Consider the following 25,500-nt stretch of genomic DNA (forward strand, 5'->3'; position numbering starts at 1 on the left):
CACCTGCCAAGCCCACCGGCCCCAATGTATACAGGCGGCTCCATGGGGTGCACCCGCCAAGCCTGCCGGCCCCAATGTACACAGGCGGCTCCATGGGGTGCACCTGCCAAGCCCACCGGCCCCATTGTATACAGGCGGCTCCGGGGGGTGCACCTGACAAGCCCACCGGCCCCAATGTACACAGGCGGCTCCATGGGGTGCACCCGCCAAGCCCACTGGCCCCAATGTACCTTGGGCGTTTTTGGAGCATGTGAGCTTTTCCCTCCCCACCTAGTTCTTTGTGAAAAACAACACTTGTTGCAAAATTACAACTTTTCTTTTTGGGAATCAGGAAAATGAGCAGATACGCCCCAGTCTCCCACAGCTGTGACCCGTTGGCCTGCTTGTCCACCATGGAGCTTCCAGACCCCGGAGGGGAACCACTGTGCCTTCCAACCCCACAAGGCCCCAGGCTCACTTCATCTGAACATTGAGAGGCCACGTGACAGGAGGCCAGCAGATGCCACCAAACAGCTCTGGGCCACGGAGACTCAATAAGTCTCTGCTCTGCTTGGTCCCCTCTCTCCTTCCACAAAGAGGGGAAGGGTCGGTCCCAGAAAGGCTGCTTCTGAATTTCTTTTCTCTACTTCCTATGCTTTACAATCATGATGGTTATCACAGAGCGCATCTCACACCCGAATATCACAGCTGAGGAGCAATGGAAACACCGTGCTGTCCATGCGCATCTCACACCCTTCCTCTTCCAAATGTCACAGCAGAGAAGCAATGGAAACACCGTGCCATCCACGCGCATCTCACACCCTTCCTCTTCCGAGTATCACAGCCAAGAAGCAATGGAAACACCGTGCCATCCACACGCATCTCACACCCGAATATCACAGCTGAGGAGCAATGGAAACACCGTGCCGTCCATGCTGGCTGCAGCCTGAGGAGGCCACGGGCTCGGGGGTTACTCCTGTGAGCAGTGTTAGCCAGCTCTGATTCAGGGTCTTCCTAACCCTCAAGGGACACACGGAGTTGAGGCCTGATCTGCTGCTAACTCGCTGTGCACCCTGAGTAAGTAGCAGTCTCTCTCGCTTTAGTTTCCACATCTATAGAGAACAGGCGAGACTCTGTTATCTCTGAGGTCATTACCAAGGTGAACCTTATCTGACCGTATTATCTTATGTTACCCCACACTCCAGCCAGGAGGGCCTGGGAGCAAGGTGTCAAGACACCACAGTGGGAAACAGCTCCAGGAAAGGCCACGGGCCACAGGTGAGAGTAAATTTCCCGTTCAACATGGGACCTGTGCACGCATCAGAAATTCCACCTGCAGGCACACCCAGGTCAGAATCTGTGGGTTAGCAAGGAACCCAGGTGGCTGCATGCGCACTGGAGGTCAGGAGGCACTGACGGGCGGGCCCCTTGGCACCCCCGGCTTCCTCTGCACTAGGACCCCAGCCTCAAATACCGCCTCTTCAGCTGTCTTCTTCTTCCTCTTCTAAGATACATTCTCCTGAAATCCCACAACACAAGCCACAGGGTAGAGGCACATCTACGTTACACCCTGCCTCACCCAGCAGCCCCTGAAGGGCCCAGAACGCCGCAGGTGCTCAACAGGTGTTTGCAGTTAGAACAGAGAAGATATGAGACAGAAGTAAATGAAACTCCAACCCCAATGACTCTAGGAACGATCTAGAGAGAAGCAGAAACTGACAGATTCTTAAGTGATCAAGTTTAAGGAACAGTTGAAGTCCGGCTAGAAGAGCAAGCGGCGACAAGGGAGAGAACAGAGTGGGCAGCACGACGCGGTTTCGGTGCTTTGGCGTTCTGAGTAGTTTCTAATCATAACTTTAGAAGTCCTAAGAGGGGCCTTCTGGCAAGTATTAACAGTTCAAAAACCCAAGGAAATTATTTTCCCACCCACAAGTGGGGTGTGCAAGCTAACCCATGTGACAGGAGGCCCATCAGTTCAGAAAGTGACTCCGGGTACCTCAGGCTGTTCTAAAGCTCGGCCAGATATTACACCTGAGTAATAAAACGGGGAAAATAAACACATTGCTTAGTCATGTCTCCGTGAACCAGGAATGCCGTCTCCATGAACCAGGGTGGGGCCAGACTCTGACGGTTCCTGCTGGGGACAGCAGCACAGGCTCAGCAACGGGTGAGAGGAGGAGTTCGGACCGGGAGACCCTCGTCAGTGCCGAGACACCCACACATCTCAGACACAGAAGGAACCCTGCCCAGTGCCACTCAATCAGGGGTCAGCAAGGAGTTTCACAGATGTCTCCTGAGTCCCATTCCAGTGTCCTTCCACGCATCTGACTCTGTCACCACGCAGGGCAGCCGAGCACAACTTACTAACAGGGAACGCCAGGCTCTTGCCGAGCCCCCGAGTCTACACCACCAAGCAGGCACTTCAGAACCAGGTGCAAACCCTCGGAAGCGCCACTGAGATGACAGCAGCCCTGATGAAGCACATTCTCACGCTGCTTACAATTATCTTAATGTTACGTTATACAGTATTATTTTTTATTAACTGGGAATACTGTAGTGGAGAAAAATACAAACTATGAAAACGCAGGGCCAGAAGACACCGGAGTCTTCTAGATCCCTCACTGTATAGGAGAGGAAGCACATGTCCAGGCAGTAGGTGCCTTGTTGAGGCTCTGCCGCACAGCCAGAATGTCGCCATCCCACTTCCCCTAGGGTCTGCCCTAAATTGCCCTTTGCTGTAAACATCTCTAAATTATACACACACAGATATACACACACACACACGCCCATGCTGCACCATGAAATGGAGGCCTCATGTTTTTACGGAGACTCGTGGGACACTGGTGAGACAGGGCACTGGACAGCCACACCTCCTTACCCCCCCATAACAGGCTCCTCCATAGGCAGGGCAGCCACGGGGCCCGCGCCCCCTCATCCTCCCCCCATAACACTCTCTCCACAGGGTTAATGGCAAGGATGGCACCGCTTTTCCTTAGGACCCAGGAGAGTAGTGACTTCTCTTTAATCACTGAGCTTAGAAATTAACAATTTACAAGAAATATAAAAAGACGCCAAGTACCTGGAGAACACCCTAAAGTTAATTCAGCCCTATGAGGCTGCGTGTCTTCAGGAGTGTTCACAGGAAAGGGAGAGCAATGAGAAGATGGACAAACAGAGCTTTTCATGGAAAAACAGAAGGGTAAAGAAAACAAAAAGTTCTAGGTAAGAGGATGAACTGAGGAAGCAAATGGGACGAGAGTATAAAGAAAAACATGCCAGTGAGATCAGAGTGAACTTCTGAAAGTAAACACAAGACTTTAAAAGAAAAGTTTATTTTTCCTTACAATGACAAAGTATTGACAGCTTATTACAGAAAATTTGGAAAATATGGAGAAGAAACCAGAAGTCACCATGGTTACCCGGCACATTCATTTCCCACTTTCCCCCGTGTACTGGTGCTTCTTCAAATTGCCGTGGTCATATTACGTGCTCCTGTTTTCCCCCAAGTTTAGCATTCTAACCGATATTTTGCTTTGCTGCTGATGCTCTTGTGACTTTGCAGTGACTGCCTAACACTCCATCAGCAGTCATGCCACAGTTCAACTGGCCGTTAGACACTCGGGACTGGTTCCGCTGTTTCTTAAAGATTTACAATGAGGAGGTGAAACCTTTTGTGGCTAAAGTTTTAAAAAACTTACGTTTGATTCTTTCCTTTGGAGAGAGACCTAGAAGAACTACTGGGCGCATACGCACATCTTAAAGCTCTTAGGTCAAACTGCTAGACAGCTCTCCAAAAAGAGTGTACAAATCCAAAGAGCTGGAGAAAATCTCCACAATCTATACCTCCGACAAAGGACTAATATCCAGAATCGATAAAGAACTCAAAAAAGTCAGCAAGAAAAAAAGAAACAAGCCCATCCAAAAGTGGGCTAAGAACATGAATAGACAATTCTCTAAAGAAGATAGACAAATGGCCAACAAACATAAAAAATGCTGAACATCACTAATGATCAGGGAAATGCAAATCAAAACTACCATGCGATACCATCTTACTCCTCCAAGAATGGCCATAACCAAAAAACGAAAAGAAGCAACGTTGGCAGGGATGTGGTGAAAGGGGAACACTTCTGCTCTGCTGGTTGGAATGTAAACTAGTACAACCACCGAGGCAAACAGCGTGGAGGGTCCGTCGGAATGTAAACTAGTACAACCACCAAGGCAAACAGCGCGGAGGGTCCTCAGAGAACGAAAAGTAGATGTACCATTTGATCCAGCAATCCCACTTCTAGGGGAAAAGAAGTCATTATGTGAAGAAGATACTTGCACACATATGTTTAGAGCAGCACAATTTGCAATTGCAAAAACATGGAACCAGCCCAAATGCCCACCAATAAAAAATGTGGTATTATATATACCATGGAATACTACTCAGCCATAAAAAGGAACAAAATAGGGGTATTTGCAGCAACCTGGATGGACCTGGAGACCATTATTCTAAGTGCAGTAACTCAGGAATGAAAACTCAAACATCCTATGATCTCACTCCTTAAGCGGGAGCTAAGCTACGAGGACACAAACGCTAAGAATGACACACTGGACTTCGGGGGTTGGGGAAAGGGTGGGGTGGTGAGGGACAAAAGACTACACACTGGGTGCAGTGTGCACTGCTCTGGTGATGGGTGCACCAGAATCTCACAGATCACCACTAAAGAACTTATTCATGTAACCAAACACCACCTGTTCCCAAAAAACCTATGGAAATAAAAAAAATTAAAATGAAAAAAAGAAAGAATACAACACGAGAGGGCTGAGTGATGAGGCCAACCAGACACTGTAAATTAAGTCATTTTGTTTAAAATGACCAAGTCTTTTGTGGAAAAAAAAAACAAAAAAACGAACAGGGTGTACAGCTGTGATTCTCATGACTCTGGTTCAAGAATGCCTATTACATCTCATATTCGCTTAAAAATTTTTGCTAAGTTGATATTAGTTTTCCAGCTAGCACTGCAGGCAAAATGGTATCTGATCTTAATTCACAGGGTTGTTTCTGTTACCAACAGTGTTCATTTTCCCTCTCCCCACCCTAGCGTTTCACCAGCTACTTTCCTCTTCTGTGCCTGTCTGTGGAAAAACAGTGTTTTTTAATTAACTCACTTTCAATTTACAAAGTTTCTTCTAGGGTAACACATTGAATATGCAACCTCTATGACATCTGACCCTCTAACAGTCTTGCCACCTTCTGAGAGGGACCCATCTGTTAAAGTTCACATATATTACTTTCCAGATCCTTCCTGAAGTTAGGCATGAGAAGCCTAATTCCAATTCCTCATTGAATTTCTATGCTTTCAAACCTGATGTTATCTTTCTGAATTTGTTTCAAAAATAACATCAAACTGAAATATCCTATTCTATTCTAAAAACATTTAATTTGATAGTGAATTCATCAACAAATGTTCAAAGTGTATGAACCAAAACCACATGATGTGAGGTCCCTTAGAGGCAGTAACGGGTTGATGGGGTCCTTACCTTTCTTAGCTTTTCTGGAGAAAATTCTAGGCCAACAAGAAAAAGAGTAAAAAACACCCCAAATTCTCCTAATGTCTCCACTTGCACAATAGACTGAAAAACACACAAAAAAAATCAAACCATATAATTTTACAGGTTTAACATATGAAGTATACTTAACTAAACAATCATGTCCTAGTATGCCTGGTGGAAGTATCTAAAACACACACACACACACACAGAGACACACACAGTAATCACACAGTATACTTCTTCCATTAATCACTTCTCCCTTTTGGCTAATATGTGCTCTGATTTTTATCTCGGTCTATTTATAATTACATTATTTTCCATGGTTTAGCTGATTTATTAAGAATTATAATTTTGGCCGGGCGCGGTGGCTCAAGCCTGTAATCCTAGCACTTTGGGAGGCCAAGACGGGCGGATCACGAGGTCAGGAGATCGAGACCATCCTGACTAACACGGTGAAACCCCGTCTCTACTAAAAACTACAAAAAACTAGCCGGGCGAGGTGGCGGCGCCTGTAGTCCCAGCTACTCGGGAGGCTGAGGCAGGAGAATGGCGTGAACCCGGGAGGCGGAGCTTGCAGTGAGCCGAGATCCGGCCACTGCACTCCAGCCTGGGTGACAGCGCGAGACTCCGTCTCAAAAAAAAAAAAAAAAAAGAATTATAATTTTTACAGCATCCAGTTGTATACATTATTCAGCTATTTCAACTTATCTCTTGCTTTACGAGCACCTTTGCTATTAAGAAAAAGAAGGAAAGAAATTTGTACTTGCTTTTCTTTGCAAAGGGCAGGAAGTGATTTTTCACCTCCGGTGTTTCATACGTGAATCACGTGAAAAAGACGTACTCCAAAAACCAAATTGAAACAGCTGTTCTTCCCAGAGGCCATTCTGCCAAAGCGAGCCCTGTCCTGGGAGCCGCCACATGTGGGCTTGCGGCTCCCCTGCCAGCCAGCTGCTCCCCAGGCCCAGGGTGCTGGGCGCGCTCCTCTTCACTAGCCGGGGCTGGAGCTCCTCAGACCTCTCCTGCCGCCCTGCAGTCTGGAGAAAGCCCTGGGGCTTCTGGGCCTGGTCCCAGGCTCCACCAGCAGCAGAGGGAAAAAGGCTTGGAGGGAGCAGGCTGCACTCCTCCCCGTCCCACCCCTTGACACGCCTCCCTACGGTGGGACTCAAAGGCACCCACTTGGGCACCCGCTCTCCTCGCTGCTTGCACTGTGAGTGTTGCGGGGGAGAGAGCTGGAAGCTCAGGAACCTTTCCTCCCTGTCAGAAGTGCCATCAGTGTGACGGGGCCTAGCAAATAGCCCCACTGCCCGCTGCCTCGACTGGGGCTCATCGACTTTCCCATGTGTTGTGAGTGAGATGCTTAAAGATAGTTAAAGGGCCGGGCATGGTCAATGGGCTCACACCTGTAATCTCAGCACCTTGGGAGGCCGAGGCGGGCAGATTACGAGGTCAGGAGTTCAAGACTGACATAGTGAAACCCCGTCTCTACTAAAAATACAAAAAATTAGCCAGGTGTGGTGGTGTGCACCTGTAATCCCAGCTACTCAGGAGGCTGAGGCAGGAGAATCACATGAACCCGGGAGGTAGAGGTTGCAGTGAGCCGAGATTGTATCACTGCACTCCAGCCCGGGTGACAGTGCGAGACTCTGTCTCAAAAAAAAAAAAAAAAATACAGTGAATGCAGCACTTTGGCTGTATTTGGCATGTGAAGGGCGGTCTGAACCACCTGGCCCAGCATGTTACTGGAAATGGACTCCTTAAAACTAACAGAAACGAGCAGGGGCATTGTCTCCAGTCACACCGCCCGTCAGTAACAGGCACAGTGACTTCCTGAGGGTTCAGAGACTTCCCATGACACCTGAAAGGACATCTTCTTTGAAATGGTTTATACGAAGCTGGTATCTTCATTAATCACATTCAACACTTTTTAGTCTTCAGGAATTCTTTTTATGTTCTGTTAAACAGATACCAAAACAACTAAATTTTGTTCTTACCTTAATACTATTCAGTCCTGAAGGTCCTAGAAGTACACCACAAATAATATAACCAAACATTGTAGGCAATCCTATGGCTGTACATAGCCAGCCACAAGGCAAGGACAGCATTCCTATGGTAACAATGTCCTGAAGAAGAATCAAATAAATAAGAAACGCAAGTGTAAGATAACATGATAAGAAGAGGGCTGGCTGGGTGAGACGCAGAACAGGACGTAGTTCCCTGATTTCATCTGATGGGAATGAAGGGCAAAGACAAAACCACCGATTTTCCTCACGCTGAGGCTTCCAGAGAAGCTGAAAACATGAAGAGTGTATTCTGGGAATAGATGGAGTGAGTTTTTCATGGCCTAAAGATTACAGTCACCCCTTATTATTCTTGGGACAGTGGTTCCAGGATCCTCCCCAGTCCCCGTACCAGGATCCTCAGATGCTCAAGTCTCTGATTCCAAATGGGATGGTATGTGCATGTAACCCAGCACATCCTGCTGTATACTTTAAAGCACCTCTAGATTACTCATGATGCCTACACAATGGAAACTGTTGTCATATTTTGTTTGTATTTTTTATTGTATTGTTATTCTTCGGTCTTTTTTCTGAATATTTTCATCCACGGTTGGTTGAACTGAGGATGCACAGCACGTGGACACAGAGGGCTGACTGTCTAGCAAACTTTTTGTTTTGCTTAAGCCCCTTAAGTGTTCTAAGAATTCTGAGTCCTAGAATTCCATTGAGTTTTCTAATCTGGGAAACTCTTAGTGCTGGTGTCCAAATTGTAATTCACATGGCTTCGCCATGACGGGTGCAGGCAGGATCTTTAGTTGGTGCTGGCCCTGCTGCGCCTGCAGCCCTGAAGGTCAGTAAGGAGCAGGATACTTACAGTCTCAAAACCTCTCCCTAGAAATTGCCTATTCATTACAAAGGGAGAAATAATAGCCTTACAGAGATCTCCGCCCCTTCTTGGAGGGCCCTGACGGCATCACTCAGCAGCCCCACTCCTTGCGGGACCCACTCCATCGTGACCACATCTCTCTCTGGCTGGTCCTCTTCCTCTCGCCTGAAACAGCACCATCTTTGAGCTCAGATTCCCTGGCTTGGTTTCTGCTCCTGTACAAACCTCCAGTCTCTGCTGGAGACCTGACCGTGTACCAGGTCTTGCCAAGCTTCCCTGAGGGGCTGCACCTGTCACGGCCAAGTCACTCCCTCCTGAGTGACCACCCGAACCACAATGCTCTCAGCTTCAAGTACTTCCCTGCATAGCCTTTGTCTAGACCAAGTTCCTGGGAGGAAACAGGTCTGAATCCAGTTCCATCTGGAAGGCCAGGCACTGCTGAATGGGTTCTCATGCTCTGCACCCCAGGGTTACATGAAGCCACATACGACTCCTTAGCCAAGACCTCTCTGCCTTTTAAGGATTTTTAATTTTAGTGAAAACGGTTTTTAGATGACTAAAGTTTTAATCCCATTACAGTAACTCCTAATTTCAAAGTTCCAAATTCTCCAAGACAAAATTAACTTTCATTTTAAATATTAAAGTATCTTATTCCTTTAGAAAAAAAATTAGAAATTAAGGGAAGATGCCTCAAATCACAGAAAATGTAGGGATTCTAGTGAATCTGTCGGACGGGAGGCTGTGCACCCCAGTATCATGCTCGGAGGGTAAAGCTTGCTCATACTGACACCACGAACCAGGAAGCAGGGGAAAGGTGGGCATCCCGCCATGACTCACTACCTTTATAAAGTGGTGATCCGCACGTGGGATGGTTGAGTCTCTGGGCTTGGTCAAAATATACTGGTTGTTCTGGGAGTCAATCAGCATGCTAAGGCCCAAGTCGTCCTCCACGTCTCGTTTTGTTATATTTTGCTTAGAATTGGCCTCTTCTTCCTCCACCCTCAGAACTGCCTCAAAATTGACCCCCTTGACCTGCAAGAATAATAATATGATGCAATTAAAATCCATTAAATGCTTTCAATTTTTAGAGAATGAATGCTAAACAGAAGAATGTTCAAAATGTATCAATCAATGTTCATCAGCAGTGAATTATGACTTTTCAATTAAAGAAGTAATTTAAGAATGGATAGGTTTAGGATTTCTGCTACTTTCCAAGATCTAGTTTACCATTCTTTCAAGAAACTCATAGCCCTTAAAATACTTATGAGATCTCCTCTAATTCCATAATTAGTAGATTTTTAAAACATCTTGTTTCTTCTACTCTATTTTTATTCTCTCCGGTTTCTTCTCTAATCTTTTTCTGATTTGTTTTTATTACCCAACCCTTTCATGAGTCCTCATCAAAACTTTTCCACAGTCAATTTTCACCATCAGTCCCACTTTTTTTCTTAGAATCTTAAACATGCTACAACAAAAGAGCAGCCTGAATTGCTGCTTCAGAGATGAAGATCATTTTCTGCAAGAAGTTTACTGTTCGCCTGTTACAGGTGTTCAAACCAGAGCAACTCCATCTTGAACATGAGCAGGGCGAAATGAGGATGAAACCTACTGGGCTGCATTTCAGGGACAGGCATTCTTAGTCACAGGATGAGACAGGAGGTTGGCAAGATTGGTATCACAAGATACAGGCCACAAAGACTCCGCTGACAAAACAGGATGTAGTAAAGAAGCCGGCCAAAACCCACCAAAACCAAGAAGGCAAAGAAAGTGACCTCTGGCTGTCCTCATTGCTCACTGTACATAATTAGAATCCATTAGCATGTGAAATGACACTCCCACCAGCGCCACGACAGCTTCCAAATGCCATGGCAACATCTGGAAGTTACCCTATGTGGTCTAAAACAGGAGGAACCCTCCATTCTAGGAAATGCCACCCCTTTCCCAGAAAATTCATGAATAACCAACCCCTTGCTTAGCATGTAATCAATAAATAATCATAAAAATAGCCCTCAGGGCTGCTCTGCCTATGGAGTTGCCTTTTTTTTTGTTTCTTTACTTTCTTAATAAACTTGCTTTCACTTTACTCTATGGACTCGCCCTGATCCAAGAACTCTCTCTTGGGGTCTGGATTGGGACCCGTTTCTGGTAACGTCCCAGTAGATCAGCATTAAAACCCAACTGTCCAGGCTGTCCTGAGACCAGAGTCCCAATGTCCCAATCCATCTGGCCTCTGGAAAATGCAGACAAGCTGCTGAGGAGGGGAACTGACTGTCAGTGTTAAAGTAAAGGATAATTAGCTGACTTCTCCAAGACCAAATTATTTTCTCTATGACAGAGAAGCGTCTTAGTTTGTCTTCATTTTCAGTCTACACTAAAAACATACATGTGAACAATTTCAACAACACGCCTTCCCATCAGCGAGTGGCTCAGGGGTGAAGCAGCAGCTGTTCTGGAACGCTTACTGATTTGTTGTCGTCAAAAGCATGTTCCTCTATCTCTTCCTCCAGACGATCTGCTGCCTTTCTTACATCTTCAAGAATCTCATCGAGCATGGATAAACTTTGGTTTTGATGTTGCATATTTTTAAGGGCTTCAACTTGATGTTTTTCTGCTGCCAGAAGTTCCATATATTCTGTTTCTTCCTATTCATTTGCAAGAAAAGAAGAGTGAGATATATTAAGAAATAAGCTATGACAGGACTTTCTTAATCAGTCCTCCTGCTTTCTTCGTCCAACGTCCCTGTTCATATGTCAGTAACTTAACTCTGGTCAGCTAGGGAAGTCACGTGTCCTAGTTATTCACATAACTGAGCTTAGCCAAATGTTTAGGGAAAGTTTTTTGTGTATGTACATGAATATATGTAAGAAACATTTGTTACACAGAAGTAAATGTAGTATCTGTAGTCATCCATCCACACAAAACTCATTCACTCAACAGTGACTGTGCTCTAGGCCTATCGTATGTGAGTACAGCAGTACTTTGAAACCAGATGTGAGACCTGAATGTGGAACTACCACCTAAATTCAACGCACAAATTCAAGTTACAAGGGAAAACTGTTCCAAAACACATGTAGAAACCAACAGCATTAATCATTTGAAGAACTGATGGGTGATACTGGCAATAGAATTTAGTAATGTATTTTACACAACTATATTTTATCAATAATCTTACTTTTAAACATTTATTCTTAGCTAAAGGGGTGGGACATAGGCCAGAGCAGAGAGGACCAGAGTCTAGAAGAACATCATTGCCTCAATTACTAAGTAGTCACGAGACATCATCTGATGCCACTGACAAAGAGCTGAAGGTCTCACACAGCTGCAGGTCTCACACAGCTGAGGTCTCACACAGCTGCAGGTCTCACACACAGCTGAGGTCACACACAGCTGAGGTCTCACACAGCTGCAGGTCTCACACACAGCTGCAGGTCTCACACAGTTGACGTCTCACACAGCTGAGGTCTCACACATAGCTGCAGGTCTTACATAGCTGAGGTCTCACACAGCTGAGGTCTCATACAGCAGGTCTCACACATAGCTGCGAGTGTCCCAAAGCTGCAAGTGTAACACACAGCTGCAGGTCTTGGACAGCTGAGGTCTCACACAGGTGCAGGTCTCATACAGCTGCAGGTCTCGCACACAGCTGCACGTCTCACGTACAGCTGGTCTCACATAGCTGCAAGTCTCACACAGCTGGTCTCACTCAGCTGCAGGTCTCACACAGCTGCACGTCTCACGCACAGCTTGTCTCACATAGCTGCAAGTCTCACACAGCTGGTCTCACTCAGCTGCAGGTCACACACAGCTGTAGGTCTCACACACAGCTGCATGCCTAACACACAGCTGGTCTCATAGAGCTGCACGCCTAACACACAACTGGTCTCACATAGCTGCAGGTCTCACACAGCTGCATGCCTAACACACAGCTGGTCCCACACAGCTGCAGGTCTCACACATAGCTGCAGGTCTCACACACAGCTGGTCTCACAGAGCTGCAGGTCTCGCACACAGCTGGTCTCACATAGCTGCAGGTCTCACACAGCTGGTCTCACTCAGCTGCAGGTCTCTCACACAGCTGCAGGTCTCACACACAGCTGGTCTCACACAGTTGCAGGTCTCACACAGCTGGTCTCACTCAGCTGCAGGTCTCACACACAGCTGCAGGTCTCCCACACAGCTGCAGGTCTCGCACACAGCTGCAGGTCTCGCACACAGCTGGTCCCACACAGCTGCAGGTCTCCCACACAGCTGCAGGTCTCGCACACAGCTGGTCCCACACAGCTGCAGGTCTCCTACACAGCTGCAGGTCTCCCACACAGCTGCAGGTCTCGCACACAGCTGGTCCCACACAGCTGCAGGTCTCACACAGCTGGTCTCACTCAGCTGCAGGTCTCACACACAGCTGCAGGTCTCGCACACAGCTGGTCTCACACAGCTGCAGGTCTGGCACACAGCTGCAGGTCTCGCACACAGCTGGTCCCACACAGCTGCAGGTCTCACACACAGCTGCAGGTCTCCCACACAGCTGCAGGTCTCGCACACAGCTGGTCCTACACAGCTGCAGGTCTCACACAGCTGGTCTCACTCAGCTGCAGGTCTCACACACAGCTGCAGGTCTCGCACACAGCTGGTCCCACACAGCTGCAGGTCTCACACACAGCTGCAGGTCTCGCATACAGCTGGTCCCACACAGCTGCAGGTCTCGCACACAGCTGGTCTCACTCAGCTGCAGGTCTCACACACAGCTGCAGGTCTCGCACACAGCTGGTCCCACACAGCTGGTCTCACTCAGCTGCAGGTCTCACACACAGCTGCAGGTCTCACACACAGCTGGTCCCAAACAGCTGCAGGTCTCGCACACAGCTGCAGGTCTCGCACACAGCTGGTCTCACACAGCTGCAGGTCTCACACAGCTGGTCTCACTCAGCTGCAGGTCTCACACACAGCTGCAGGTCTCCCACACAGCTGGTCCCACACAGCTGCAGGTCTCACAGCTGCAGGTCTCGCACACAGCTGGTCTCACTCAGCTGCAGGTCTCACACACAGCTGCAGGTCTCCCACACAGCTGCAGGTCTCGCACACAGCTGGTCTCACACAGCTGCAGGTCTCGCACACAGCTGGTCCCACACAGCTGCAGTTCTCACACACAGCTGCAGGTCTCGCACACAGCTGGTCCCACACAGCTGCAGGTCTCACACACAGCTGCAGGTCTCGCACACAGCTGGTCCCACACAGCTGCAGGTCTCGCACACAGCTGCAGGTCTCGCACACAGCTGGTCTCACACAGCTGCAGGTCTCGCACACAGCTGGTCTCACACAGCTGCAGGTCTCACACACAGCTGCAGGTCTCGCACACAGCTGGTCCCACACAGCTGCAGGTCTCACACACAGCTGCAGGTCTCGCACACAGCTGCAGGTCTCGCACACAGCTGGTCCCACACAGCTGCAGGTCTCACACAGCTGGTCTCACTCAGCTGCAGGTCTCACACACAGCTGCAGGTCTCACACACAGCTGGTTCCACACAGCTGCAGGTTTGATGCACAGCTGCAGGTCTAGTAGACCTGACACACAGCTATAGGTGTAGCACACAGCTGGGGGCCTATCACAGAGCTGCAGGTTTGACTGACACACAACTGCAGACCTGACACGTAGCTGCAGGTCTATCACACAGCTACAGACAGAGCACGTGACTGGAGGGCTAGTATAGCTGGTTTACCAGCACCTGGAGAATCTCAGCACAGGAAATAATAACTAGCATATGTTAAAATACTGTTGATATGTTATAAACTGTGCATATTGGAAGCCAATGTTACTCAAACTCATGTTTTTTCTCTATAATAAAACCACCACACATCTGGACCCTACCAATGTATCTTCACGTCTCCACTGTACACAGGCTCACAGCAGCTCATGCACATATCACACAGGGAAGACGAATGAATCAGTATTATTGAAAACCTTAATTTATCCATTTGCCTGATGATATTTCTCTCCTCCAAAATATATTTTGGTAACAAAAGTTTAATGTCTGTATTTTCTCTCCTGTTGATGCTGCGTAATAATACCACAGGTTTTTCTACGAAGACGACACAATACTCGACACATTGAAAGGGCCTGGCATGATGCTTGCCACGGAAGAGGTACTCAAGAAATGATGGCTTTAAAACACGTAAATAGGTAATACAACATCTGATGCAATAAGTTCAGAAACTTCTCATCATTTTAAAAGCATCCTTGGTCAAAGTCCTTAATTTAAATGCATACATTAGTTTAAAACTAATTTTAATATTTTTATCTTCGATATATGACACTGAAGAAAAGTCAAACTTCACACTAAAAGGAACTCCTGTCAGAAAGTCGGCAAAATGCTGATTTCAGTTATATTCATTTCTGCATCAGTTTACTAGTACAACTTGAGTAACTTTTTGAATTACCAGGGGATTTCTCCATAGAGAAAAGTATGAGTGGCTCCTTCTAGAAGTAAGAACTACAGTATTATGCAAAAGGAAAAGATTCTCCCTCACATGAGAGATTTTTCTAGATGTGATTTCCTATGAAAGACAACACCTGAGAGACATCAGCCGCATTCACACCTTCCCTTCCTGTCTGCTCCCACAGCTCCAGGTGGGTTCTCTCTAGGATGCAGATGTGGGCACGTACTCGCCCTCGCCCTTCACCTCTCTCTCTCTCTCCCTCCCTCCTTCCTTCCCTCCCTCTCCCTCTCTAGGACTGACCTTTATTGCAGCCTCTCTCAGGGCCTCCAGGCGCTGCCGGCTGCTCTCCTTCATGTTCACGACATCTTTGTAATCCCCCTGCAGGGCTCTCTGCAGTCCATAGATGGCTTGGAAAACGGAATTTTCACTTTCATTCAACTCTTTCTGGAAAATTTCAAATGTGTGCACCTGAAACAGTTTCTCTTCATCCGACAGGCCCATGTCTTTCTCCACTGCTCCAATTGCATTTTTCAGTTTGTTCAGAACTGCATTCTTCTGGCGGAGAAGCCCTGAGAGCTTCCTGCAGCTGTCCCGGACCCACTGGCGGCTCTGAGTAGCGGTCGCCCCTCGCCCGCGGTGCAGCTTGATCACACGCTGCGCCACCTCCTCGTGCTCCACAGGCTGCACCGCCCAGGGAAGAACAGGAAACAGCACCCAGAAGAAGCTTCTTCCCAACACCTTCATGATCCGGGTTCGGAGGGCAGGGTACGGCAATCCACAGGTCTCTGCCCCGCTGAGCTTGCATTTCAGATACACATTTCAGCTGAAAAAGAGTTATTGTCACATATAAACAATGATTCGTTACTATTGATCAAGGTATTAAATAATCAGATCTGGAAAACGGACACCTTTCTGAAGAAAATACCATTTTTCCTAGATAAATATCAACATCTAAACTATTTATCGCACTGAGATTAAAATCAAATACTGAATGCTGATGCACCTTGTGTGGTGCCTTGTGAAGGGCTGAGATGATTAAAGGTCAGTTACATCTTTTTTTTTTTTTGAGACGGAGTCTCGCTCTGTCACCCAGGCTGGAGTGCAGTGGTGCAATCTCAGCTCACAGCAAGCTCCGCCTCCCGGGTTCACGCCATTCTCCTGCCTCAGCCTGCCGAGTAGCTGGGACTACAGGCGCCCGCCACCTCGCCCGGCTAGTTTTTCTTTTTTTTTTTTTTGTATTTTTTAGTAGAGATGGGGTTTCACTGGGTTAGCCAGGATGGTCTCGATCTCCTGACCTCGTGATCCACCCGTCTTGGCCTCCCAAAGTGCTGGGATTACAGGCTTGAGCCACCGCGCCCGGCCAGACAGTTACATCTTTACAGAAAGGATTAAAGGTAATTTTTTTTTTTTTTTGAGAACACAGCCTCGTATCTCTACAAACTCTACCACGTCCAAAAGACAGAAAACAAGTCTATTTAGGAGAGTTCATGTTGGCCAGCCATGGTGGCTCATGCCTGTAATCCCAGCACTTTGGGAAGCCAAGGCAGGCAAATCACCTGAGGTCAGGAGTTTGAGACCAGCCTGGTTAACATGGTGAAATTCCATTTCTACTAAAAATACGGGTCTGGTGGCACATGCCTGTAATCCCAGCTACTCAGGAGGCTGAGGTAAGAGAATCACTAGAACCCAGGAGGCAGAGGTTGCAGTAAGCCCAGATCACGCCATTGTACTCCAGCGTGGATAACAAGAGCAAAATTCCAGCTCAAAAAAAAAAAAAAAAAAAGAGAGCATGTTATCAACACCATCAACTTCCCCTCACAGGTCAGTGGGCTGCCTGGGGACATCACGCTCAACATCACTCCAGAAACGAAATCTTCTGAGCTACTGTTAGCTCTGTGGGCTTCCTAAAATCATTTGAAATTTTGCCACATTTCTAAAGTCAGTCTACAGTCAAGTGCTACCAAGATGTCAAGAATTAAATAAATATATATATATGTATGTCACAAAACCTAGATCTCTAGAACTTTCTGTTATCATCCCAATTCAGTCTCCTTCTCTTCCTTTCTTTAGGAAGACCTAAAACAATACATATTAATTCATTCTGGCAAGGAATAGCACAGACAGAAACCTGCTTTCTGAACACTACTGCTTGGGGAATGAGGACGGTTTCAGTGTGGCTGTAGCTGTGGCGTCCGGGTGGTGATGAGCAGGGGCAGGGCAGGGCACCCAGACAGGAGCACTGTTTAGAAAGCAGGTGGAGACAGCAGCCAGCAAAGGTCACTAAGGCAGAACGAGCTTAGAGGCGGGAAACTGAGACTGTGGAAGGAAGGAGTAATAAACGTAGAGTCAGTGGAATTTGGCCTCTAGGAGCTCCCCAGTCACAATTAGCCAGAAAGGCAATAAAACCAACACCTACCACTTACGCAGATTTACGGTTTAAAACAAACAACAACAAAATATTAACCTAACCATTCTTCATAGCAGCATCCAATGGACTGTCAGGAACTCCTACTCAACCATCACATATTTCTTTTTTTTTTTGAGACGGAGTCTCGCTCTGTCGCCCAGGCTGGAGTGCAGTGGCCGGATCTCAGCTCACTGCAAGCTCCGCTTCCCAGGTTTACGCCATTCTCCTGCCTCAGCCTCCCGAGTAGCTGGGACTACAAGCGCCCGCCACCTCGCCCGGCTAGTTTTTTATATTTTTTAGTAGAGACGGGGTTTCACCGTGTTAGCCAGGATGGTCTCGATCTCCTGACCTTGTGATCCGCCCGTCTCGGCCTCCCAAAGTGCTGGGATTACAGGCTTGAGCCACCGCGCCCGGCCAACCATCACATATTTCAAAGATTCCCCGACCTGGAAACCGGGTTACAAAAAGGTGTATCTATATATCTATACCTTCCACTGCTAACCCAAATTCTAATTGGTTTAATCCAGTTTCCCGGGCAAGGCAGGTTAGCTGCAGTAAAAGTAAGGACGAGGCATTTCCAGAGGCAGCATTCTGCCCAAACCACGAAATGGCAGAAAGAAACAAACCTTATGCAAAACAAACAGGAGAACTCAAAAAGCCTGGAGGCCAGACCACTCAGTGAGGGCTCCGACTGTATGCACTTCAGCAGGACTGTGTTAGACAACAGGCATCACCGATCAGAATCACAAGCAAAAGTCACCAAGAAAAGGCTATATTCTGTTTAGAAAGTGTTCAATTTTAAAACATTCTTGGAGACTGACTCCCAAAAGGTGAAGCACACTCCACGGAGAATTCGCTTACCTAGAACAGGTAACTTCCTAACACGGTAGAATAAATGATAATGTGCTGTTCCAATCACTCAATTTTATGTTAGTTTCAATATAACTTTAAGTACACGTGTACAACTTAAGCACACATTTACCACCTTAAAAACAAACAATGAGGCAATCATTTATAGTCATGCCTAGTCATATAGCTGAGCTGTTATTTTAATGACTCACTCAATTTATGCTTCTCTCGGTTGGTCCAAGGGAGCTAAAGAAACCAACAGCTACTTCAGAAGTGCACTTTTAGTATTTTCCAGAACCAAGACAGAAATTTGAGATGCTTAGCTCATACTTCCCAGTTCCCCCAAAAAATCCCAAAAAGTGATTCTTTGACGGATTTTATGCTTCAGAAAAATAAGTTTCCACACAGCTCATGTGTGAATGACACTTCTATGTTCATTTCTGGTTCCTTCCTCAATCAGGTTCCTAAAATCAGTTGTCCCTCTAAGGGAACTATTAATTTTTATGAGAAATCTTTGAGGATTTTAGTTGTAGTTATATTAAAATTTCCCACTGAAACTTACTCATAACATGAAACAAATTATTTATGGACCCTTAAAATACAAATCACCCTTTATTCAAACTCATTTCATTTTACCTTCAAACTTGCCTCCAAAATCCTATGGACTACTAAATTGTAGCATGTTTTTTGAGTAAATTAGTAAACATCGTTAGCTGTTCTAATTATTAAAAAGACACTTTGGATTCCTGCAATGTGTTTTTTGTTGTTGTTGTTGTCGGAAACGGAGTTTTGCTCTTGCCACTACGGCTTGAGTGCAGTGTCGTGATCTCGGCTCACTGCAACCTTTGCCTCCCGGGTTCAAGCGATTCTCCTGCCTCAGCCTCCCGAGTAGCTAGAATTACAGGTGCCCGCCACCACATCCAGCTAATTTTTGTATTTTTAATAGAGACGGTGTTTCGCCATGTTGGCCAGGCTGGTCTCAAACTCCTGACCTCAGGTGATCCACCCGCCTAAGCCTCCCAAAGTGCTGGGATTACTTTTTTAATAAAGAATTCTTAGAATTTCTGTATCTTGAGCTATTGATACACATAACAATGTGGATGTATCTCAAGGCTAAGTGAAAAAAAATTTCAGTTTTATTGAGAAGACACACAGGTGTAGATCCACACTCACAAGTACGTGTATAGTTGGTGTGATCGCAACAGGTCAGGGGATTTGATCAAAGAAAATTTCCTGCGTATACTGTGGTTTTGCACGGTGCCTTTATCTGCAGGATTTCTCTGTATTACTCCTTACAACTTCATGTGAATCTACAACCATCTCAAAATGAAAAGATTTTCAAATTCTACCTAAGGCCGGGTGCAGTGGTTCATGCCACTGCTGTATTATGCCACAATTATCTGTATTCCCAGCGCTCTGGAAGGCTGAGGTGGGCGAATGCTTGAGGCCAGGAGTTAGAGACCAGCCTGGGCAACACAGCAAGACCCCATCTCTATTCAAAATGAAATAATTAGCCGGGCCTGGTGCCCCCTGTGGCCCCAGCTCCGGGGGAGGCTTAGGCGGGAGAATTGCTTGAGCCTTGGACCAGCCCCTGCACTCCAGCCTGGGCGACAGCAAAACTCTGTCTCAACAACAAAAAAGCTTCAGAATATTTAAGTCAAGCCTGTAGGAGAAAAAGCCACAAATATTTCACTAAGTACTCCAAACATTAAGACACTCCTTTTGGAAAAAAACCGGTAAATAAGATAAATTTGGAAGACAGAACAATCAGAAAATCAGGCAGTGAATAAGGACCCGACGCGCAGCGCTCTCGCTTCCCCACACAGGCGTCCACACCCCGCCTCATGGACAGCACCAGGAGCCGTTAGGAGCCACAGGAGGGGCGCCAGGGACAGGGCTGCATCTCCGCCGCCGGCCCTGGAGGCCCCGAGTCCACCCGCGCGGCCAGGGTGGGAACGCAGGTCCCATTCCAGGTTAGAACGTGGGCCTCAACGAAGAGCGCCTAGGCAAGGCCTGGAGGAGAGGGATCCCAGGCCACAGAGACCACCCGACCCCGGGAGACAGCACCTGCAGAAGGGGAGCCCCGGAAAGGGAGGGAAGGAAGGGGAGCCCCGGGGAAAAAGAGAGGGGAGGGGAGCCCCGGGGAGGGAAGGAAGGAAGGAAAGGGACCACTGGGAAGGGAGGAAGAAAAGCGGAGCCCCAGGGAGGGAGGGAAGGAAGGAGACCCCCGGGAAAGAGCCCCGGATCGACGGGCCCGGCGCTCACCTGGACGCAGGAGGCCGCGCCCACCTGTCTGGCCCGAGCATCACCGTTCCGCGGCCTGGGCCGGGCTCTGCGGCGCCAGGAGTCGAGGGGCGGAGGTGGACGCCGTCTCCCGCCTCTGAGCGCAGCGTCCAAGGGCTTCCCTGCATCCCTTCCCAGGCGGGACCAGGGCCGGGAGGGAGCGGCCGCCGCCCTGCCCAGCACCGCCGCCCAGGATTCCGGCCCAGCCGCACTCACGGCCCCCTTTAAGAGGCGGGGCGTGGGCGGGTCCCGTCGGCTGCGGGCGGCGCAGGGCACGTCGGGAGGTGGAGTTCAGTGCACCGACCCACCGCCCACTTCCTTCCAAGAGGACCTGCCGGCCGATGCGGGGCCTGGGAGCTGCAGGCCGGCGTCGGACTCCGCAGGGGCGAGCCAAGGCCCTCGGAGAGGTCGGGACGCGCAGGAGCGACGGGGCGCGAGCTCCCGTCGACCCCCGGGCGGCGCTGAGCATGCCGGGAGTGGGAGTCCCCGCGGCCGGCTCCCGCCAGTGCCCGGGAGCCCAGGGCCGCGGCAGTCCGAGGACGAGGGCGGAGCGGCCGTCGCGCCTGCGCAGAAGGCCGGGGCCGGCGAGACGCCGGCGGCGCGGGGGAGATGGTAGGTGGGCCGGCGCTGCCTCTGCCGGTCGGGGTCGGGCGCCAAGGTCGGTGCGCTGGACTAGGGAGGCCGAGCCCAGCGAGCTGCGCGGGGCGTTCCGGGCGGATCCGAGGGAGGAGCGCGCCGGGGGCCCGCGAGCCGGAGCGGCGGCGTCGGAGGCGCGGGATCGCAGGGAGCACGGGTTTGACCCGGAGCCGCGAGGGATGACGGGGAGTGAGCGGAGGGCAGGTGCCGCGGGGCAGGGGTCGGGCCCGAGCGGGAACCCAGGCCTCGGGCTTCCCAGGGCGGCTCCGAAACGGGCAGTCGAGGCAGGCGAGGGCTCGGCTGCTCTTGCGGGCTTCTGTGCAGATGCTGAGGCTGTTGACCAAAACAGCGCAAGGAAGGAATGCGCCAGAAGCGCAGATTCGCGGGGGAGGCCCTGCCGCTGGGAGGGGAAGGGGGGGCGCAGCGGGGCCTGGAGGGGGCTCTAGCGCGGGCTGTAGCGTGGCCCTAGCTGTGAGTCAGTGGAGCTGGTAGAGTTCTGCAGCCCAGGAGGGAGGCTGCTGGAGGTGCACATCAGTTTGAAATGTGGTGGAAACCATGGTGATGGATGGGATTTATTCAGTCCACGTCGATTCAGAGGGCAGCAGGGTGCTGCTGGCGGTGACTGGTGCTGGGCCGGGCATGATTTTGGCGTTGAGGGAGCTGATGCCCCAGCAGGGGAGACAGGCACCAGATGCACAACTGTTTAACCACAGTTGGGACAAGGGCTAAGGCACGGGTTCCAGGAACCTGTAGGATGCGGGTGTGGGAGTGGTGTCAGATGCTAAGGGTGTGAGTTGAACTCTGGAGAATTTCTCTGGAAATTAGCCAGAGGAAAAGTGAGGTGCCAGGGGCAGCCAGCCTTGTGCGGCTCCAGGCAGAAGAAACAGAATGCACAGACCCTTAGTGGTAGGCGATGGTGACCTATAGGAGCTGATTGTCCTGGCTAAGGCCCAGAGAGCCACCGGAGAAGGGACACGGTAACGTGTAGAGGGGAGTGGAGGGTGAGGACAAGCTTCGGGATGGGAGAGGAGCCACAAAGGAGACGGAGAAGGGCGGATAGGAGAAACCAGGAGACTAGAATGTGTGGAAACCGAGAGGGTGGAGTTTAAAAAAGGAAGGAGCCATCAGCAGTGCTGACCAAAGAGCATCTGAAAAGATCCCGCTGACTGCAGCAGCCGGGCTTTTGTGACCCTTAGGGGTCACTGCGGAGGCCGGGCTGGAGCGAGGTAGCATGAGTTAGGATGCACACCTGGGCAGGTGGAGATAGCTGGCTCCAGCTTTTAGGAGGAAAGGGGCAGAGTGGACAGGAACTTAGCTTGGGGAAAAATTGACCATGTTCAGGATGCGAGAGAGGAGCGTTCCGCTGCTGCCGGGGTTGGAGATCCAAGAGCAGGGATGAATTTAACTCCCCTTCCCTCTAGCGTGCTGTATACCAAAACAGAGTCAAAGTGATCCATAAGCTTATGTAGTTTATTTGATCAACATGATTGGCCTGCCAGCTCGTTGTAAGTCGACCCTAAGGACATTTTAAGAGTAATTTCTTTACGTTTTACATATGGGTATCCTTGGTGCCAGATTATATGAGTCGTTTTTCACAAGGTCACAATTAAAGTGTTTGAGACTTTTTCATAGTTAGAGATTTTATTTGCTGTTTCCACTGGATTGTCCAGATTTTTATTTCAAGAATTGTGTACATTTTAACAGAATAAAATAATGAAACCTAGAAAATGCCCCCCCCTCCCCGCACCATGTTCACACTTTAAAAACTGGCCTTAATAATTTAACTTGCATGACATGGTAAGCCTCAGTGAAGGTTGTGCGCTTGAAGGGCCGTACTAGTTCCAGTGTGTCGACCTTGATTAGATTGACCTGAGTTCAGTCCTGTCTGGGTGCACTCAAAGCTTCCTGCCAACGTCTGGGCCTTTGTTAGTTTGACCTGAGTTCAGTCCTGAACTAGGGAGACTCAGGGCTTCCTTCTCTCCCCTGTAGTTTTTTAGTTGATGAGCCTTTTTGTTTCCTAAGAAGCTTTATGCCAGTTCCCTTTTTCACAAGAGGCAACTTGGGTCTCTTAGTCACTTTTGGACATGAAGCATGTAGTCTTTAGACTTGGCTATCGATCTTTGCTTTAATCACTGTTATTTTATGGAGGAACCTGTAAGGAGTGACATCAAATGATTGCAGCTTGGTTGACTGGCCAGAAGCCTGTTAATGGGCTAAGCCCAGACCCTAGAGCTTCTCTTGCTCATTCAGAAGCAGTGCCTTGGCACCACCGTGTGGTTCAGAGTTTGCTGGAGTAGCTTGTGACATCAGGCAGTTTGAGTAGATTGCAGGGAAATCTTCGTGTTTCTCGATACCAACTTCTGTCCACTCTGTAGCTAACAGTAATGATTCAAAACCACTTTGAATGGCCTGGATCCATGTGCTTCTGCATCTGTTCTTCTAGAGTTCTAAGAAATTAGGCTGCCAGTGTAACGGTGTTGTCACATATTAGGGGAGGCTTCAAGAGGTGACCAGCAGGAGCTCAAGGTCAGACACCATCATATCTTCCAAATTTCCACATTCCAGATTTCCTGATGTGGAGCCATCAGTTGTATAATGCTGGTTAAATAGTTCAGTCACCGAAGAGTATATTGTTTGGCTGATTAGTCTTGGAGGGTCTAAGGGTACAATGTTGAATTTTTTTAGGTGAAATTCACATAACATAAAATTAACTTTTAAAGTATACGATTCAGTGGTGTTTAGTACGTCCACGAATTTGTGGAACCACCACCTCTGTCTAGTCCTAAAACATTTTTGTCACCCCAAACGATAACTGTGTACCCATTAGCGGTCACTCCCAACTCCTCCCTTGCCCCAGCCCCTGGCTCCCACTCACCTTTCTCTCTATAGAGATTTGTCCATTCTGGATATTTTGTGTAAGTGGAATCGTACACTGTGTGGCTTCTTGTGCCTGGCTTTTACTCCGTGTCATACTTTTGAGGTTCATCCATGTGGCATGTATCAATACTTCATTCCTTTTTATGGCCGAATTATGTTCCGTTATATGGATATACTAAATTTTGTTGTATAACCATGGCAGAATTTTTAATCTAGCAATGATGGCCACTTCCATAATAAGGATGTCATGGCTGTTCCTAGTGCTGGACCATTTTGGGGGTTGCACTTCTGCCTTTATCTTAAGGTTTTTGAGGTAATTCTTGGCTTTGCTCACCCTCCCTTGGGAAGGCTGTCAACTTCATAAAAAGACTCTAGCTGTATCTTTTGTCAGCTTACTGTCAGAGAGTATGGGATCTGCCTTAATTTAAATTTGATCTTACCAGAGAATACAACCTTGAATTTTTTGTTTAGTTCTATTCAAAAGCTCAGTTTCAGAAAATAATGTAGTGAATCTGTATTCCATTTATTCCTCTAGAATCTAGATCGGGTTCAGCGACCTACAGCCCACAGGCTAGCTGTCTGTTTTTGTAAATTGAGTTTTATTGGAACACAGCCTACGGCTGTCTGCTTTTGCAACAGACCCACAGGCCTGAGATGGCAGAGCCCACTGCTGACTGGAACATTAAGAGAGAAAGTTGGCTAAGTGAAGGCTTCTGATCTTCATCACTTCTTAATCTGAGTTCTGCCTTCCCCGACCTTATGAGGACTTTGCAGATGGGCTTAAGCCATCTGTGAAACCCCTGAAATCTTATGCAAAGCTGCCTGCACATGTGAGGTCCATATATGTGTTCCTGGAGGGCAGACCTGTGACTCCTCAGATTCCAAAAGGGATCCAAGACTCCCAAATGCTCAACACTCATTGTTCTGAGTGGCCGAAATGTTAATTCTGTAGCCTCACCTGAATTAGCAGTTCTCTCAGGTTGTGGTCTCAGGAGTTGTGTAGTTTTTGGGTTTGTGTTTTCTAACTTTTAGGTTCGGGGTACGTGCGCAGGTTTGCTGTAAAGGCCAGCTGTGTGTCATGGGAGTTGGTGCACAGATGATCTCGTCAGCCAGGCAATGAGCATGGTACCTGGTGGGCAGTTTTGGGGTCCGCTCCCTCCTGCCACTCTCAAGCAGGCCGGTGTCTGTTGTTCCTTCTTTGTGTCCACACGTGCTCAGTGTTCAGCTCCCACTTACAAGTGACAACATGGGGCATTTGGTTTTCTGTTCCTGTGCCAGTTCACTTAGGAAAATGGCCTCTAGCTCCATCCATGTTGCTGCAAAGGACATAATCTCGGTCCTTTTTACGGCTGTGTAGTATGCCATGGTATATGCGTACCACATTTCCTATATATTTTTAAGAATGGTTGGAACCCCATTCTTACATGAGAGCTCTGTTTATGTGGGTAATATCAATATTTGCCATATTAGAAATTAAAATAGAAAGTATTAAAATATTTCTATATTTAATTAACAATAATAAACCTATTACATTTTTGCAAATATCTTAATGTCTAGCTTGATAAAAGATAGGCTCTCGAATCTCACGTTCATTCCTGTGATATCAGAAGCCT

General features: G+C 48.3%; 2 protein-coding genes across 13 annotated transcripts in view; one reads left to right on the forward strand and one right to left on the reverse strand.

Annotated features, from left to right (window-relative positions):
• TMCO3 (transmembrane and coiled-coil domains 3) overlaps window positions 1-20,672 on the reverse strand; it is a 61,092-nt gene extending 40,420 nt beyond the window's left edge. For 4 of the 6 annotated variants that reach the window (XR_004428941.1, XM_033177151.1, XM_033177147.1 and 1 more), the window contains exons 1-6: window positions 20,357-20,672; window positions 15,136-15,658; window positions 10,863-11,042; window positions 9,241-9,432; window positions 7,509-7,637; window positions 5,506-5,598 (exon numbers count right to left, since the gene is read on the reverse strand). Coding sequence is in view for 5 of the 6 variants with exons in the window: in XM_033177151.1 (XP_033033042.1) it covers window positions 5,506-5,598; window positions 7,509-7,637; window positions 9,241-9,432; window positions 10,863-11,042; window positions 15,136-15,579 (1,038 nt within the window). In the remaining variant the exon portion in view is untranslated. The remainder of the gene's footprint in view (window positions 1-5,505; window positions 5,599-7,508; window positions 7,638-9,240; window positions 9,433-10,862; window positions 11,043-15,135; window positions 15,659-20,356) is intronic. The other 2 variants (XM_033177148.1, XM_033177150.1) reach the window with 2 other exon arrangements.
• Window positions 20,670-25,500, forward strand: part of DCUN1D2 (defective in cullin neddylation 1 domain containing 2) — a 42,369-nt gene continuing 37,538 nt past the window's right edge. For 2 of the 7 annotated variants that reach the window (XR_004428942.1, XM_033177155.1), the window contains exon 1: window positions 20,993-21,199. Coding sequence is in view for 3 of the 7 variants with exons in the window: in XM_033177157.1 (XP_033033048.1) it covers window positions 20,716-20,986 (271 nt within the window). In the remaining 4 variants the exon portion in view is untranslated. The other 5 variants (XM_033177157.1, XM_033177152.1, XM_033177153.1 and 2 more) reach the window with 5 other exon arrangements.

Source organism: Trachypithecus francoisi, unplaced genomic scaffold (assembly GCF_009764315.1).
Source record: "Trachypithecus francoisi isolate TF-2019V2 unplaced genomic scaffold, Tfra_2.0 Lachesis_group18, whole genome shotgun sequence".
NCBI classification, from domain to species: domain Eukaryota; kingdom Metazoa; phylum Chordata; class Mammalia; order Primates; family Cercopithecidae; genus Trachypithecus; species Trachypithecus francoisi.